The 14,982-nt window shown below is 36.9% G+C and overlaps 2 protein-coding genes across 2 annotated transcripts; both read left to right on the top strand.

Annotated features, from left to right (window-relative positions):
- The first annotated feature begins 1,153 nt into the window (after positions 1-1,153).
- Positions 1,154-3,077, top strand: LOC132295781 (uncharacterized). Its single transcript, XM_059794065.1, has 2 exons — positions 1,154-1,733; positions 2,090-3,077. Exons 1-2 carry the CDS (start codon positions 1,154-1,156, stop codon positions 2,875-2,877), a joined length of 1,368 nt encoding a protein of 455 aa, XP_059650048.1. The 3' UTR covers positions 2,878-3,077.
- Positions 3,078-7,981: 4,904 nt separating this feature from the next.
- LOC132295779 (uncharacterized) lies at positions 7,982-10,131 on the top strand. The gene is made up of 3 exons (XM_059794064.1): positions 7,982-8,417; positions 8,667-8,876; positions 9,350-10,131. The coding sequence occupies exons 1-3, from the start codon at positions 7,982-7,984 to the stop codon at positions 10,129-10,131; spliced, it is 1,428 nt and encodes a 475-aa protein (XP_059650047.1).
- The last annotated feature ends 4,851 nt before the right edge of the window (positions 10,132-14,982 follow it).

Raw genomic sequence — 14,982 nt, 5'->3', positions numbered from 1 at the left:
GATACAAGTTAAGATTGTTATTTTGGAACTTAAATAGAAATTTGTTTATGACACGTATAGTTAAAAGAATTGAACCTCTCAACTCAAACACAACATGATTAACTAAATGGGTTACTCGTGTCGACACATTTATAATTCGAATTCGTTTAAGATCAACTCAAATCCACTTAACTCGTGTCGTATTCGAGTTGTGTTGATGAATCGTGTCAAACTGTGCCACCACTAATTCTAACAACACTCAAATTGGAGAATTATTTAAACAATTGCGTAATTTTCATTTTCACATGAACTAAATACAAATTCTATTTCTGGTTAGGCTGATTTAAGAGGCTGGATTAATAGGCACATGATCATTTGGTCGGTAAGACAACGTGTATTGGAAATTTGCTAATTATTTTTTCCTTTTTATCGTTGCTATAACATGGTGCTAAAGTGACACTCAATGTTCTCAACTAAAATGCTGCGCAAGGTACTCAAAACCCAGATAAGTGTTAACCAATTTGACATCTTCCTCGTACCATTCTATTATACTACTACTCACAGGGTCAAAATTGTAGTTATGGACCCATTCATGATAAATAGAAGATAGATGATAACGGGATAATTAGGTGAATACATAGAAGTAGTGTCTATTTTGTCAAGAAATTATTGTATTGTCCCGACCAATTATATAATGACACATAAAAAAAAAAAAAGTAATAAAATTGACACAAAACAGACATATTTATTTATATATCACCATGTAATTGACAAGGGACCAATAAATTCCAAAATAATGTAATAATTTCTCTGTTTAATCGTAGGAATAATATATTAAATAAAAACTCATGTGTTGAGTAGAATTTGGGGAAGTGTTTTATAAGTAAGTTATAGAGATGGACTTTGGATGACTTTGAGTTGAAAAAGTGACACGTGAAAGATGACATTTCAAGGAACAATTTGGAAGGAACAATTGGTTTGATCCGGGATATTAGGCTTTAGATACCTTAACATGCATGCTCTTTCTCAACTCCTATAAAAAGGAGTTTTGGTGATCACAATTTCATTCATAAACAAACTGCTCACTGCTTCAATATTTAATAAGAAAAAGAAACTCATTGCCCACTAAGTTTCTGATTCAGATCAGTGTTGCTCATCAACACCATTGGTTTCAATGGCTCAATCCATTAGGCGCCAGTCTCTGTGGATTGTCTTGTTGATGTTCATAGCCATGGCTGTGGCAGCTTCATCAGAAAGTGATGGTGGTTCTGAGTCTTCCGGTGGATCGAAGAATGATGGTCAATCTGGCCACAATGATGGTAATAATGGTGACGGTCAATCCGGGAATAATGATGGTAACAATGGTGATGGTCAATCCGGCAATAATGGCGGTGGCTCTAAGAAAGATTCTCCTCCTCCTCCTCCCAAGAACGATGATGGCAGCGAATCTAGGAAATCCCCGCCACCTCCTATGCGTACTCCTCCTACTCCTACACCAACTCCTTCATTGTCACCACCTGTTACCACTTTCTCTCCACCATCATCTAATCCTCCTCCCTCTCCAACACCTCCTACACCATCTCCACCTACTCCAACCCCATCTCCGCCTTCATCAAACTCTCCTCCGCCCCCACCCAAGAAAGTCAAGTGCAAGAACAAGTACTACCCTAAGTGTTACGACATGGAGCATGCATGCCCCAACTCTTGTCCTGGTGGATGTCTGGTGGATTGTGTCTCTTGCAAGCCTGTCTGCAGTAAGTCTCTGTCTCACACTCAATTTTATTAGAAATGATCAAACTATGAAGAGAAAAATAATACACCCTCCCGATTCAGAGGATGGTGACGGATATTGTATGAGTGGAATGTCATGACATCATCCTGACATCATGTGATGAAACTAGTCATACCCTCACTCACATATAATACATTAAGTAATAACACAAAACCTTATCGTCAACTTCAAAAGATAGAGTCTAACAAAAACTCTGTCAACTTTTCATAATGATAAATTCTCTCTCATATATAAGTGTTTATCTCAATGATTACTTATCACATCAGTGGCCAACAATGGGCAAGTTTATCATTTTCCATACCCTTTGGTCAATGGCAGAGTGTGATATGCCAGGAGCAGTGTGCCAAGATCCTCGCTTCATAGGCGGCGATGGCCTCACTTTCTACTTCCACGGCAAGAAGGACTTAGACTTTTGCCTCGTCTCAGACTCCAACCTCCACATCAATGCCCATTTCATTGGCAGAAGAAACCAGAACATGAGGAGGGACTTCACTTGGGTGCAATCCATTGGTGTCCTCTTTGACAACCATAAGCTCTTTATAGGTGCACAAAAAACAGCAACATGGGATGACACTGTGGACCACCTCGCCCTCGCCTTTGATGGAGAGCAAATAGTCCTTCCACAAACTGAGGGAGCAAAATGGCAATCCGAGGCCACACCAAATGTGTCCATCACTAGGATCAGTGACACCAACACCGTGATTGTTGAAGTTGAAGGGAACTTCAAGATCACAACCAAGGTTGTGCCCATCACAGAAGAAGACTCTCGGGTGCACAACTATGGCATTACCAGTGATGATTGCTTTGCTCATCTTGATCTAAGCTTCAAGTTCTTGTCATTGAGTGATGAAGTGAATGGTGTGTTAGGACAAACGTATAGACGTGATTACGTGAGCCGAGTGAAGGTGAATGTGCCCATGCCTGTAATGGGGGGAGGTAGAAAGTTTGCAAGTTCAAGCCTCTTTGCTGCAGACTGCGCTGTGGCTCGGTTTGATGGTGGCTATAACTCTCGTTGGGGAGTTTCTTCAGAAACTGGTATAGAGTTGCTGAGCTTAAGCTGTGGCAGTGGAATGGATGGGCAAGGAGTACTTGTCTGCAAGAGATAGATTTCTTAGCTCTCATTTTCATTGTTGGAAACTTGTTGTAATAAAGAATAAGCTTGTGGAAGCCACTGCAAATATTTTCATTGTTCTTGAAAAAGTGTCCAAAATCCAACTACTTTTTGTCTTTCATTGTGGGTTTAATGTTATATACGGAGTTTATTAAGTGGTTCGATTTATTTCAGGATTACATGTTAGGGATTACATGGTGGGTTGAATTCGTGTATACTATTTGATAGTGTCCGATCATAATCTTTCGAAAAAATAATAATAATAATAATAAGGTTAACCAAAATACTAATGTGAAAGATAGAAAAAAGTGCTCAATCATTTTTTAAACTATTCTTATTATTTTCATGTACCATTTTTATGCATAGACTTGCTACTTTTGTGTACAGAGTTACAACTCTTATGTATCCATGCATGTACCTTTTTGTACAGATTGACCATGCCATTAAGTACCACCTATTGTGCACACATACATGGTCGGCATAAAAATTCGTACCTTCATGAAATAGTAAAGGTAGTTTGAAAAATGAATATTTTTTTTTCCATGTTACATCAGTATTTTGGTTAATTACGATAAATAAGTTAAGGAAAAATTACAAAGCAATATGATATACAGTATTAATCGGGGTTGTGTTCTTCACATGCATACATGTATTTTATAAAAATAATTCTAATACTGTATCCGACTTTGTTTCGACCTCCAACAAAAATCAGAAAATATTCCGTAGCCTCCTCAACATACTAAAAAATACAATTTTAAAGTACTAAGCAAAGGTTTTGTACCGAAAACTGACATGCCCGGTTATTCTTAATGGGTCGTTTCTACATAAAAAATATTAATAATAATAATAATTAAAAATATATATACTTCAGAAGGGTGGTTTTATACAGAGGGTTACTCCGGAAGGAGAGGGTAACGTAGTTTGTGGAATTAGATCCAAATCAATGTTTTTATCTGTCGTTTTTTTTTTCCTTGTATGGTTAAGCAAATATATTAATAATAAAATATAATACTTAACTACTCACTGGTGAATAGGGTGAAGTTACTCACCTCTATGTGGTCCAATAATAAAATAACACATCACATTTAATAATAAAATAATTCACACCTAAAAACACTATATACGTTTATTCAATGTTTGATCCGAGAAAACAGAGAAATGTGTGGATTATTTTATTATTAAATGTGATGTGTTATTTTGTTATTGGACCACATAGGGGTGAGTAGCTTCACCCTACTCACCAGTGAATAGCTAAGTATTATCCAATAATAAAAAAGATACAAAGAAACCAAGAGAGGCCCAGAGGGAAACAAACAATGGCAGATAAAAAATAAATAAATTAATTAATTTCTGCAAAATTTGATTCAAACAAATTTTATTTTATTATTATTTTTTTTAAGTGAATAAAACCACCACTTGCTGACATGAGTTATTAAGAATACTGTAATATTTATAATTTATATATATATATATATATATATATATATATATTTTGTGGAGGAAAAATAATAATAATAAAAGAGGTTAGGTATTTCATTAATGGTGGAACCCACCATTTCAACTTTTTGTGGCCAAGAGGCCATTTCATGCCTCAGTTCTCTCTCTCCCAGGCAGACTCACTTTCCCTCTCTTTTTCTTTTCTACAAAACTTTAAGCCTTAATCTCACTTTCATCTTTGTGAATTTGGTTTCATCTTTGTGAATTTGGTAGAACCTTGTGAAGCAAAGTTGTAAAGCTCGTTGAGGCCGTCAATTTGTTAGGAGCTAAACAACATTTGGACAAGCCTAGGGATTTTGAATTTAGGGTTTGAAATTGGGAATTTTGGGGCTTTTCTTCAACTTGAGGTAGGGGTGTTCTAATCTACAACTTTTTGGGTCTTTTGTGAATTTTTTTCCTTTAAATTTGATCCTAAGCATGCTAATTTTTTATTACTTAGTTTGTGGTTGTTGTAATTATATGTAATTAAAATAATAAATGTGTTTCATGTGTTATTTGAGTTCATATACATGACTATTTTCATTACGATGAATGAGCATGCTTAATGTTGACATGTTGTATGTTCTTTTTTTTTTTTTTTTTGCTTTGAAAAAATTGATGCTATGGTTATGAAAAAAAAAAAAAAATGATTGTTTAGAAATTCCTACTAAATTGTGATGATGATGTAAATGGAATATGTGAAATTTTATAGTTAAATTGATGATTTGAAGTATGAAACATTCATGCATCCATTGAGAAAGAAAATGGAAAAAGTGTTTTAAAACAAATGAAATTGTTTTGGGAAAATTGTTTTCTAAAAGTGGTTGCGAAAACTGGACACCTAGGAGGTGCCTAGTGGTCCGTGGTGTTAGTGTAGTCTATAGGGGACTAGGGTGAGACTCTATCGTAGTTGAGCTAACTAGGACGGATACAACGCCTTGGAGGTGCCTTGTGGTCGTGGATGGTTAGCCAATCCTTCTGTGATGCCTTGGCGGTGCCTTGGGTCGGATTATACTAACGGTTTGAAAATTAAAACGGAAATGTTTCGAGAACGAGGAGCGACATTGGCATGACATTGCATTTCCTTAGCATATATGGTGTATTTGTGATTGGATGACATTTATTTATATACTTGTTGTTATAATTACTGATGTGCATTCCCGATGGTATGATCCCGTCTACTTTTCACCTATTCTTTGCGTGGATTCACGAGGTCATAAGAATTGTGTCTTAGACACTTCTTACTGAGCTTATGCTCACCCTATTATTTTTAACATTTTTCAGGTTTGGGAAAAGAGGTGGTGGACGACGATTCACCACAAGTTTAGACGAAATTGGAGATCTATTTTATTTTGCTATTTTTTGTATTAGAATTCTGATATTTTGTAAATGTATTCTTAACTATTTTGTGAAACTTTAGTTTAATTGGTATAATATTGTAAGTTATAAATTTTTAAATTTTAGCTATATTTTATAGACTATAACTTGATGTAACTAAAATGTGTTCCTTGTTTGGATGAGATGGAGGAACGGGACTTTTTATATGTATGTAATCATTTTTGGAATGTGCTATAATATTTATATTGTGGCATGTATATTTCAACAGATTCTAGAGAAATTTATTTTACGGAGGTCATGCTGAAATTTTATATATTTTATTATTATTATTATTATTGGTATCTTTTTAGACTGTTACAAGTACATTCGCGTTTCTTTTTCTAGATGCTTCTCATTTTTCTTAGTAATTTATAGCAAGAACAAATAAGAGAAATTCAAGAAGCGAGAAGATGGATAATGCTTATTTTTATTTATTTATTTTTTAAATTTAAACAGATGTTTAAATTGCACTCGACCACATCAGCGGTGAGGTTGAAGTTTGTTCTGCCAAGGCAGGACCCAAGCAATATTGTCCTATACTGTTGTATATTTGAACTTGCTTTAAAATGCTCTTCGGCTACACAATGGACTCATTGACAATCCAGGTAAAATAAATACATAATCTAAACAATTATGCAAAACTGATTTGATTTGATTTACTCTTTTATTATTTCTAATCCAATTATATTCCTTCTTCCCATCTTCTTACTTCTCCATTCCTTCTGCCACGAAATTTTTTACAAAAATCTCCGATATTGGCTGTGTTGTTCCTGTGACAGATCAATAAAATCGAATATTTTCTTTCAATTCACTGAAAATCCAAGACTAGATCAATTGTGATTGTGAGAAGAGGTTCACATCACAGACACACATTTTCTACTCAAGTTTGAGTACATAATTTATCAACTGATTAAGTAAAGTCGCTACAAATTATGCTTCTGGTTAGGCTGATTCAAGAGGTAGGATTAATAGGCACCAGATAATTTTTTTTTTTGACAATCGTGGATGTCCAAGCCAGCTTACGTGCACCTTGACTAATCCCACGAGACTCTCAAATTAATGACAGGACAAGCCTCTAATGACTTTAAGGAGACTCGAACTGGTGACTATTAGGGAGCTAACTTAAGGCCTGACCAGTTGAGCAACCCTGTAGGGTTAGGCACCAAATAATTTGATCGCAAGGTAACACAAAACATGTATTGCTAATTTGTTATTTTTTCTTTTTAATCATTGCTTTTATGAATATAATTTAGTGCTAAAGTGACACTCAATGTTCTTAATTTAAAATGCGCAGTTGTAAAGGTTGATGGGTTGCGCAAGGGACCGAAAACCCATGTAACCAATGCGAGAAGGAAAGTGTCCTCTTAATACTTCAAGTCTTCAATATATACATTACAGTTTAACTTCCGAAAAAAAAAATAATAATAAAAATAAAAAAAAATCTTCTTCATAAAGTTTTCTCAATGGGCACCCTTCTGTTTAATACTACTTCTTTTTGGGTCAAAATGGTAATTAAGGACACATTCATGATTAATAGAAGAAATAGATGTGTTTCACCATTCTAATCTTAGACATGAGGAGTAATATATTAAATGAAAACTCACGAGTTTGAGTAGCATTTGTTTAAAGTGTTTTATTTTCTTTGTGGTCAAGTAATGTCACGTTAATATTAAAAGCAACAAACTAGACAAATATAAAATGACTGTAATTAATAGAGAAATTTTTACGTCTTTCAGGATTACATAATCTTGACAATCATGTATAATTTGACATATTGGTAAATATATCAATTTTATTTATATTTCGACAAATTACTATCCTATTAGTAAGCAAAAATTAATTAAATTAAAATTGGTACATTTATTTACGAATTGGCTAGTAAGAGTAATAATTTCTCATCATTAAGAAATTATAGAGGTGGACTTTGGATGACTTTGACTTGAAAAAGTGACATGTGAAAGATGACGTACTTATCAAGGAATAAATTGGTCTGATCCGAGGTAATAGGCTTCAGGGACCTTATTACATGCTCTTTCTCCACTCCTATAAAAAGGAGTTTTGGTGATAACAATTTCACTCATCCAAGAAGAAACTGATCACTGCCCACAGAGTTCATATACATAATAAGAAACTCAATTGTCCACTGAGTTGTCACTCGAGTGTTGCTTATCAAGACCATTGGTTTCAATGGCTCAATCCATTAGGCGCCAGGCTTTGTGTGGATTGTCTTGTTGGTGTTCATAGCCATGGCTGTGGCAGCTTCATCAGAAAGTGATGGTGGTTCTGAGTCTTCCGGCGGATCGAAGAAAGATTCTCCACCCCCTCCTAAAAATAATGACGACGGTCAACATGGGAATAACGATGGTAATAATAATGATGGTCAACATGGGAACAACGATGGTAACAATGGTGATGGTCAATCCGATGGTCAATCCGGGAATAATGATGGTAACAATGGTGAAAAGGGCGGTGGCTCTAAGAAAGATTCTCCTCCTACTCCTCCCAAGAATGATAATGGTGGCGAATCTAGGAAATCACCGTCCCCTCCTAACCGCACTCCTCCTCCGGAGAATGATGATGGTGGTGAATCTAGGAAATCCCCGCCCCCTCCTAAGCGCACTCCTCCTCCTACCCCTACATATCCACCTCCCGTTTCATCCTCTCCGCCGCCATCACCTCCTGCACCTAAACCAACTGTGCCGCCTCCTAACACAACTCCACCACCATCTCCTTCTCCTCCTACCTCAACTCCCCCCTCATCAAGTTCTCCTCCACCACCCCCATCTTCACCTTCACCTTCGCCACCTCCCAGTACTAGTCTCTCTTCACCTCCACCACAAACACCATCACCTACTCCTCCAACTCCTACACCACCTTCATCTACTCCTCAAACTCCGCCTCCATCTACACCAACTCCTCCATCCTCACCACCAACTCCTACTCCTTCTCCAACACCTCCTACACCATCTCCACCTACTCCAACCCCATCTCCACCTTCATCAAACTCTCCACCGCCCCCACCCAAGAAAGTCAAGTGCAAGAACAAGGACTATCCCAAGTGTTACGACATGGAGCATGCATGCCCCAACTCTTGCCCTGGTGGGTGTCTGGTGGATTGCGTCTCTTGCAAGCCTGTGTGCAGTAAGTCTCTATCTCATACACTCAATTTTATTAGAAATGATCAAACCATGAAGAATAAAGAAAAATGACGCATCCTCCAAATATGGAGGATGATGACGAGATATTGTATGAGTTGGGTGTTATGGATGGCGACACCCCCAATCACATATATTCTATTCAGCATCTCCAAATATATGATTGTTCAATTATAAAAGTTGTTAATACAATTAATCTGTAAAAGTTTATAATATACTTTTTAGTAATGCCTAAAAAATTGGTCAATTTTTGTATCAATTTTAATAGATAGAGCCCAACAAAGACTCTTGTCAGCTTCTCAGAATGGCACATTTTCTTTCATTAGTGTTTATGTCAATCATTAATTATCACATCAATCAATGATATTGACAAGTTTATCATTTTCCATACCCTTTATTTCAATAACTACCATCCTCAAATTAATTCCCTAAATTTGTTGTTTCTTTGGTCAATGGAAGAGTGTGATATGCCAGGAGCAGTATGCCAAGATCCTCCGTTCATAGGCGGCGATGGCCTCACTTTCTATTTCCACGGCAAGAAGGACTTAGACTTTTGCCTCCTATCCGACTCCAGCCTCCACATTAATGCCCATTTCATTGGCAGAAGAAACCAGAACATGAGGAGGGACTTCACTTGGGTGCAATCCATTGGTGTCCTCTTTGACAACCATAAGCTCTTTATAGGTGCACAAAAAACAGCAACATGGGATGACAATGTGGACCACCTCGCCCTCGCCTTTGATGGAGAGCAAATAGTCCTTCCACAAGCTGAAGGCACGAAATGGCAATCCGAGGCCACACCAAGTGTGTCCATCACTAGGGTCGGTGACACCAACACTGTGATTGTTGAAGTTGAAGGGAACTTCAAGATCACAACCAAGGTTGTGCCTATCACTGAAGAAGAATCTCGGGTGCACAACTATGGCATTACCAGTGACGATTTCTTTGCTCATCTTGATCTAAGCTTCAAGTTCTTGTCATTGAGTGATGAAGTGAATGGTGTGTTGGGACAAACGTATAGACGCGATTACGTGAGCAGAGTGAAGGTGAATGTGCCTATGCCTGTAATGGGGGGAGGTAGAAAGTTCGCAAGTTCAAACCTCTTTGCTGCAGACTGCGCTGTGGCTCGGTTTGATGGTGGCTATAACTCTGGTCGGGGAGTTTCTTCGGAAGGTATAGAGTTGCCGAGCTTAAGCTGTGGCAGTGGGATGGATGGGAGAGGAGTTGTGTGCAAGAGATAGATTTCTAGCTCTCTCATTTTCATTGTTGGAAACTTGTCGGAAAGAATAAGCTTGTGGAAGCCACAACAACAAATGTTTTTCGTTGTTTTACAATTGTTTTTGAAATATGGTTCAAACACTTCTTGTAATGGTGCTCAAATTAGTGTCTCTTATCCATCATCTCATTGATTTATCTATAAATCATTTTATTTTGTGAAACTTTATATTTTTATTCTCTTCTTTAAATTCAAGTTTTCAACCACACCCCATGCCTCAAACTTTATATTTTAAATTCTCCTCTTTATATTATTATTACTTCATCCGTCCCAATTTAAGTGTCATTTACGGAAAGTAATATTTTTTAAGAGGACATGTGGGACATACATTGTCTGTCGGAAAAATTACTAATTTGTTTTTTTAAGTTTTTAAATATTCAAGTTTGAAATTTTAACCTCAAAAAATATATATGGAAATATGTGAAACATATTGTTTGAAAAAGGAAAGTGGACACTTATTTTAGGACAGATCAAAAAAAAAAATCATGACATATTTTGAGACGTAAAGAGTATTTTTTTTTCTAAAGGTTAAGCAAACACACCTCACACTTTTATTGGGACTCTAACTCTGCTTTGAGAATAAAATAATATACTTTATTTTATTTTTTTTGGAACATTAATCATGTTATAAATGTTGCATTCATCTAACTTGTTGCTTGGATATCAAATTATTTATATATAAAAAATATATATAAAAAAAAAAGGCAGTTTCGTACCAAAACCCTTATAAACCCCTGAATGACGATGAGAGAGCTCAAAGACGACTACGTGATATTGGTGGTAGCTCCGAGACACCAACGCTTGCATGGCCAATGTACTTTGGCGAGTGATGATCGTTGACTTCCCCACTATTGCCGTCGTTCTGGTCAAAATGGAGACCAACTTGTTCATGCTCGACGAAGAATTCATAGCCCATCGCCTAGGGCTCATCCTCTCAAAAGCTTCTAAGCCATTAACATGCGCATATCACTTGATTACGATGCCTGCGTCAATGACCAAACCTAGACGTCACCAGCAAGGATCTCTACAATTCGGACCACATAATTGGGCCCGTAGACTTCTCGGATTCCTTTTCCTGTTACGACAATCCTGAACAGAGGTCTCTCGCCATATATATATATATATATATATAATTGTTTATATCTCTATGTGTTTGTGTGTTACTAACATATATTCTTACTACTCAGATGAAAGCTTATTGTGTTCTTAGTATAAAACATTTTCTCTTCTCACTTTTCCTTCCGTTTTGTGTTTTTGCTCTGTTTTTTGTTAAAAAATTTATATATTTTTTATGTGAAAAAAAAAAAAAAAAATTGTTTAGTTTAAGCACACCGTGTTTTTTGCTTTAATTTATTAGGATTTATAATCATTTATAATTGCTTGAAATGTGGATTTCGACTTCTGTTGATATGCATGCCACAATGTCCACCGAGGTGGCACCCACGTTGAAAATAAACACACTTGGTCTCTGCTGACCTGGCATACTGTTGATATACATGCCACAATGTCCACCGAGGTGGCACCTAGGTTGAAAATAAACATGCTTGGTCTCTGCTAACCTAGCATACCTCTAAAAGGAATCAAGTAGACTCGAGCTACTTGCTCCGAAATCTGAACTCACCAGCCGAGGCAGGAGTCGCTACCCTTCCTCTCCTGTGGACGCGCCCTGCTCTAGTCGGATGGGCTCCTCCTCCTCCCCTTCCTTCCCAAGGTCACCTCTTGTAGGAGCAACCTTGGGCATCCCTATACCGAGACCTCCTCTGAGCTGGGGAAGCCTCGAGGCACGAGAAAGAATTTTGCGAGGCTAAGAAGGCTGGGCTTCGGAGAAGGTTCTTTCTTCATTGTCAGTTCGGGAGACTGAGGACATGTGGACAGGTGGCTGGGATCCAAAGAATCACCTCTACTTGGGTCAACACATGGGGGAAAGGACAATTGATACCCTAGCTCGAGCATAATGAAAGATGTATTAATTATGGAATGGCATTTGATGAGACTTGCATTAATTTAGGAGCGCCATTACCTCTTTAGACCAGAGAACAAGGCGCCGTAACCCACCTACCAATATCCCATCTGCCAGAGGAGGGGACCCTTTGACCCTTGGGTAATAGAGGAGGTTCTCTTTAAAGGCCGAAGGGTATTAACCGAGGGATGAACCCTATAAATAGGCGCATTAATCACTCTTTGATAACAACAACTATTACACTGAGAAAATAATTAACAATAGGCTCGAGCTACTGAGGTATCATAGTCAACCTTCCCTTTTTCAATCTCTGACCATAGAGAATCCCTTGTATTACTTGGATCCCCACTCGGATGCTGGTCCCCATTCTCCTGGCTTACGTGAAATAATCTCCTCATCCTACTCACGAACTACCATCAACAACTTCTTTTGAAATTTCTTTTATTTCTATGTTTTTCCTTAGCTGACTTCGGGCAGTAGCTAGCTTTAAGGGGGTTTTGGTTCAAATTATGTTTGTTTTTCCATATGCCAATATATATATATATATATATATATATATATATATATATATATATATATATATATATATTTTATTAGCACTATAAACTTGAAAGGAAAGAAATACGGAATAAACATTTTCTCTATATTAGCACACAATTCACAAGTTTACACGAGTTTTCTTTATAAGAGAAAATACACGCACATGACTAGCTGGCCTAATTAATAATTTCCTAGTTTATAACATTTGACCAATATTCTATTTATAGCAAATATCCTCCAAATATTATATTTACGGCTAATAATATTTGGTAGTATTACTACCAAATCTTTCCTTTTCAACACTCCCCCTCAAGCTAGTTTGAAGATATCCTCCAAAACCAGCTTGCCAATTAGTCTGTCGAACTGTCTTGTAGGAAGTCCCTTCGTAAGCATATCTGCAACTTGCTCGGTAATATAAATGTACGGCATACAGATCAATCTTTGTCTACCTCCACGTGCTTTGTTCTGTCATGAAGCACTGGATTGTGAGCGATCGAAATAGCAACTTTATTGTCATAGTACAATTTCATAGGCAACGGATTAGAGACCTTTAATTCATCCAATAGTCTCTTAATCCATAACACCTCACAAATTCCATGAGCAACTGATCTAAACTCGGCCTCTGCGCTACTTCTTGCTACTACATTCTATTTTTTACTCCGCCAAGTAACAAGGTTACCTCCAACAAAGGTGCAGTAGCCAGAAGTTGACCGTCTATCAATAGCACTCCCAACCCAATCCGCATCAATATAGGCTTCAACTTGCAAATATCCACAGTTTTTTAACAGTAGACCTCTTCCAAGGGTCCTCTTTAGGTATCTGAGAATTCTGTATACTGCATCAAAGTATTCTTGTCCATGTGAATACATGAACTGGCTAACCATGCTGACTGCAAAAGCTATATCTGGACGTGTATGTGACAAGTAGATCAGTCTTCTAACAAGTCTTTGATACTGCTCTCTATTCATAACTTCTTTATCTTTAGAAGGCTGCAGCTTAAGGTTGGGCTCAATAAGTGTCTCGGCTGGTTTACATTCTAGCAGATCTGTCTCACTAAGTAAATCAAGAACATATTTACGTTGATTCACAAATATACCTTCTTTGGATCTAGCAAACTCTATTCCAGGAAAGTATTTTAATACACCCAAATCCTTGATCTCAAAGTCAGCTGCAAGTCTCTTTTTTAGTCTCTCAAATTCTTCATTGTCATTACCTGTCAAGCTGAAATCTAACTGGTGTAATGGCTAGCTGAAATTCACAGTCAAAAATAACAAAATTCTGATTGAGTTTATCTTAGCTACAAGAGCAAAAGTTTACTGATAATTAATTCCATAGGTCTGGGTGAACCATTTTGCTACTAGTCTTGCCTTGTACCTCTCTATGCCACCATCAGCTTTACATTTCACAATAAAGACCCACTTGCAGCCTACTATTCTTTTCTCCTTAGGTAAATCAACTATCTCCCAAATAACACTTCTTCTAAGAACATTCATCTCTTCCATCACTGCTAACTTCCAATTCGGATCATCTAGAGTTTCCTTAATATTTCTCGGGACAAACAAGTGTGAGATTTTTTAGGTAAAAGCCCTATGAGTATGAGAGATTTTTTCATAAGAAAGGTATTTAGCAATGGGATATTTGTGATTTGGATATTTAATTTGAATACCTTTCCTAACAGTTATAGGAATATCAAGGTCTGATGGTTCTTGGTTAGGAGAAACAATAAGAACTGAAGATGAATTAGGAACGGAATTACCAGTGATATCTGGAGGTCCAGTTCCCGAAGGTTAAGATTGATCATTTCCAAGAGAAATAGGTTGACTTTGACTTTTTTGATGAGGTATTCTCCGAGTATAAACCAGAGACTCAGTATTGGGAACTTTAGTACCCGGTTGTAGTGATTCTTCCCCTGTTTCAGATACAATAATGTTTGGCACTATTTGACTAGGATTCCTTTCGTTGTTTTCATTAGTTTTATCACATTGTTCCTGACTTTGAATTTCGAGAATAACAGTAGGATGAGGTGAAGGAGTCAAAATCACATTTGGTAAAGGAGTAGGAGATAAATCTCAAAAAATTTCTTCCATCACCTCATTCTCCCCCTGAAGAATTTTTTTGAAAAAGTAGGATTTATTTTCAAAGAAAGAGACATCCATACTTACATAAAATTTTCTTGTTTGGAGATTATAACAATTATATCCCTTTTTGATTAGAAGCATACCCTATGAAAACACATTTTTCAGCTCAAGGATTAAGTTTTGACCGAGTATTATTGGGTATATGAACAAAAACTATGCAGCCTTTTAGAGGTAAATC

Source organism: Cornus florida, unplaced genomic scaffold (genome assembly GCF_030987335.1).
Source record: "Cornus florida cultivar Cherokee Brave unplaced genomic scaffold, ASM3098733v1 CherokeeBrave_3.0.0_Hap2_Chr02, whole genome shotgun sequence".
NCBI lineage: Eukaryota > Viridiplantae > Streptophyta > Magnoliopsida > Cornales > Cornaceae > Cornus > Cornus florida.
The sequence above is the reverse complement of the archived record's forward strand: the minus strand, read 5'-3'. Positions and strand labels throughout refer to the sequence as shown.

Coding starts and splice junctions, on each gene's coding strand:
- LOC132295781 (XM_059794065.1), top strand. CDS start 1,154: ATGGCTCAATCCATTAGGCGCCAGTCTCTGTGGATTGTCTTGTTGATG. Junction 1,734..2,089: donor CTCTTGCAAGCCTGTCTGCA/GTAAGTCTCTGT, acceptor GGTCAATGGCAG/AGTGTGATATGCCAGGAGCA.
- LOC132295779 (XM_059794064.1), top strand. CDS start 7,982: ATGGCTGTGGCAGCTTCATCAGAAAGTGATGGTGGTTCTGAGTCTTCC. Junction 8,418..8,666: donor TCCGCCGCCATCACCTCCTG/CACCTAAACCAA, acceptor CATCCTCACCAC/CAACTCCTACTCCTTCTCCA. Junction 8,877..9,349: donor CTCTTGCAAGCCTGTGTGCA/GTAAGTCTCTAT, acceptor GGTCAATGGAAG/AGTGTGATATGCCAGGAGCA.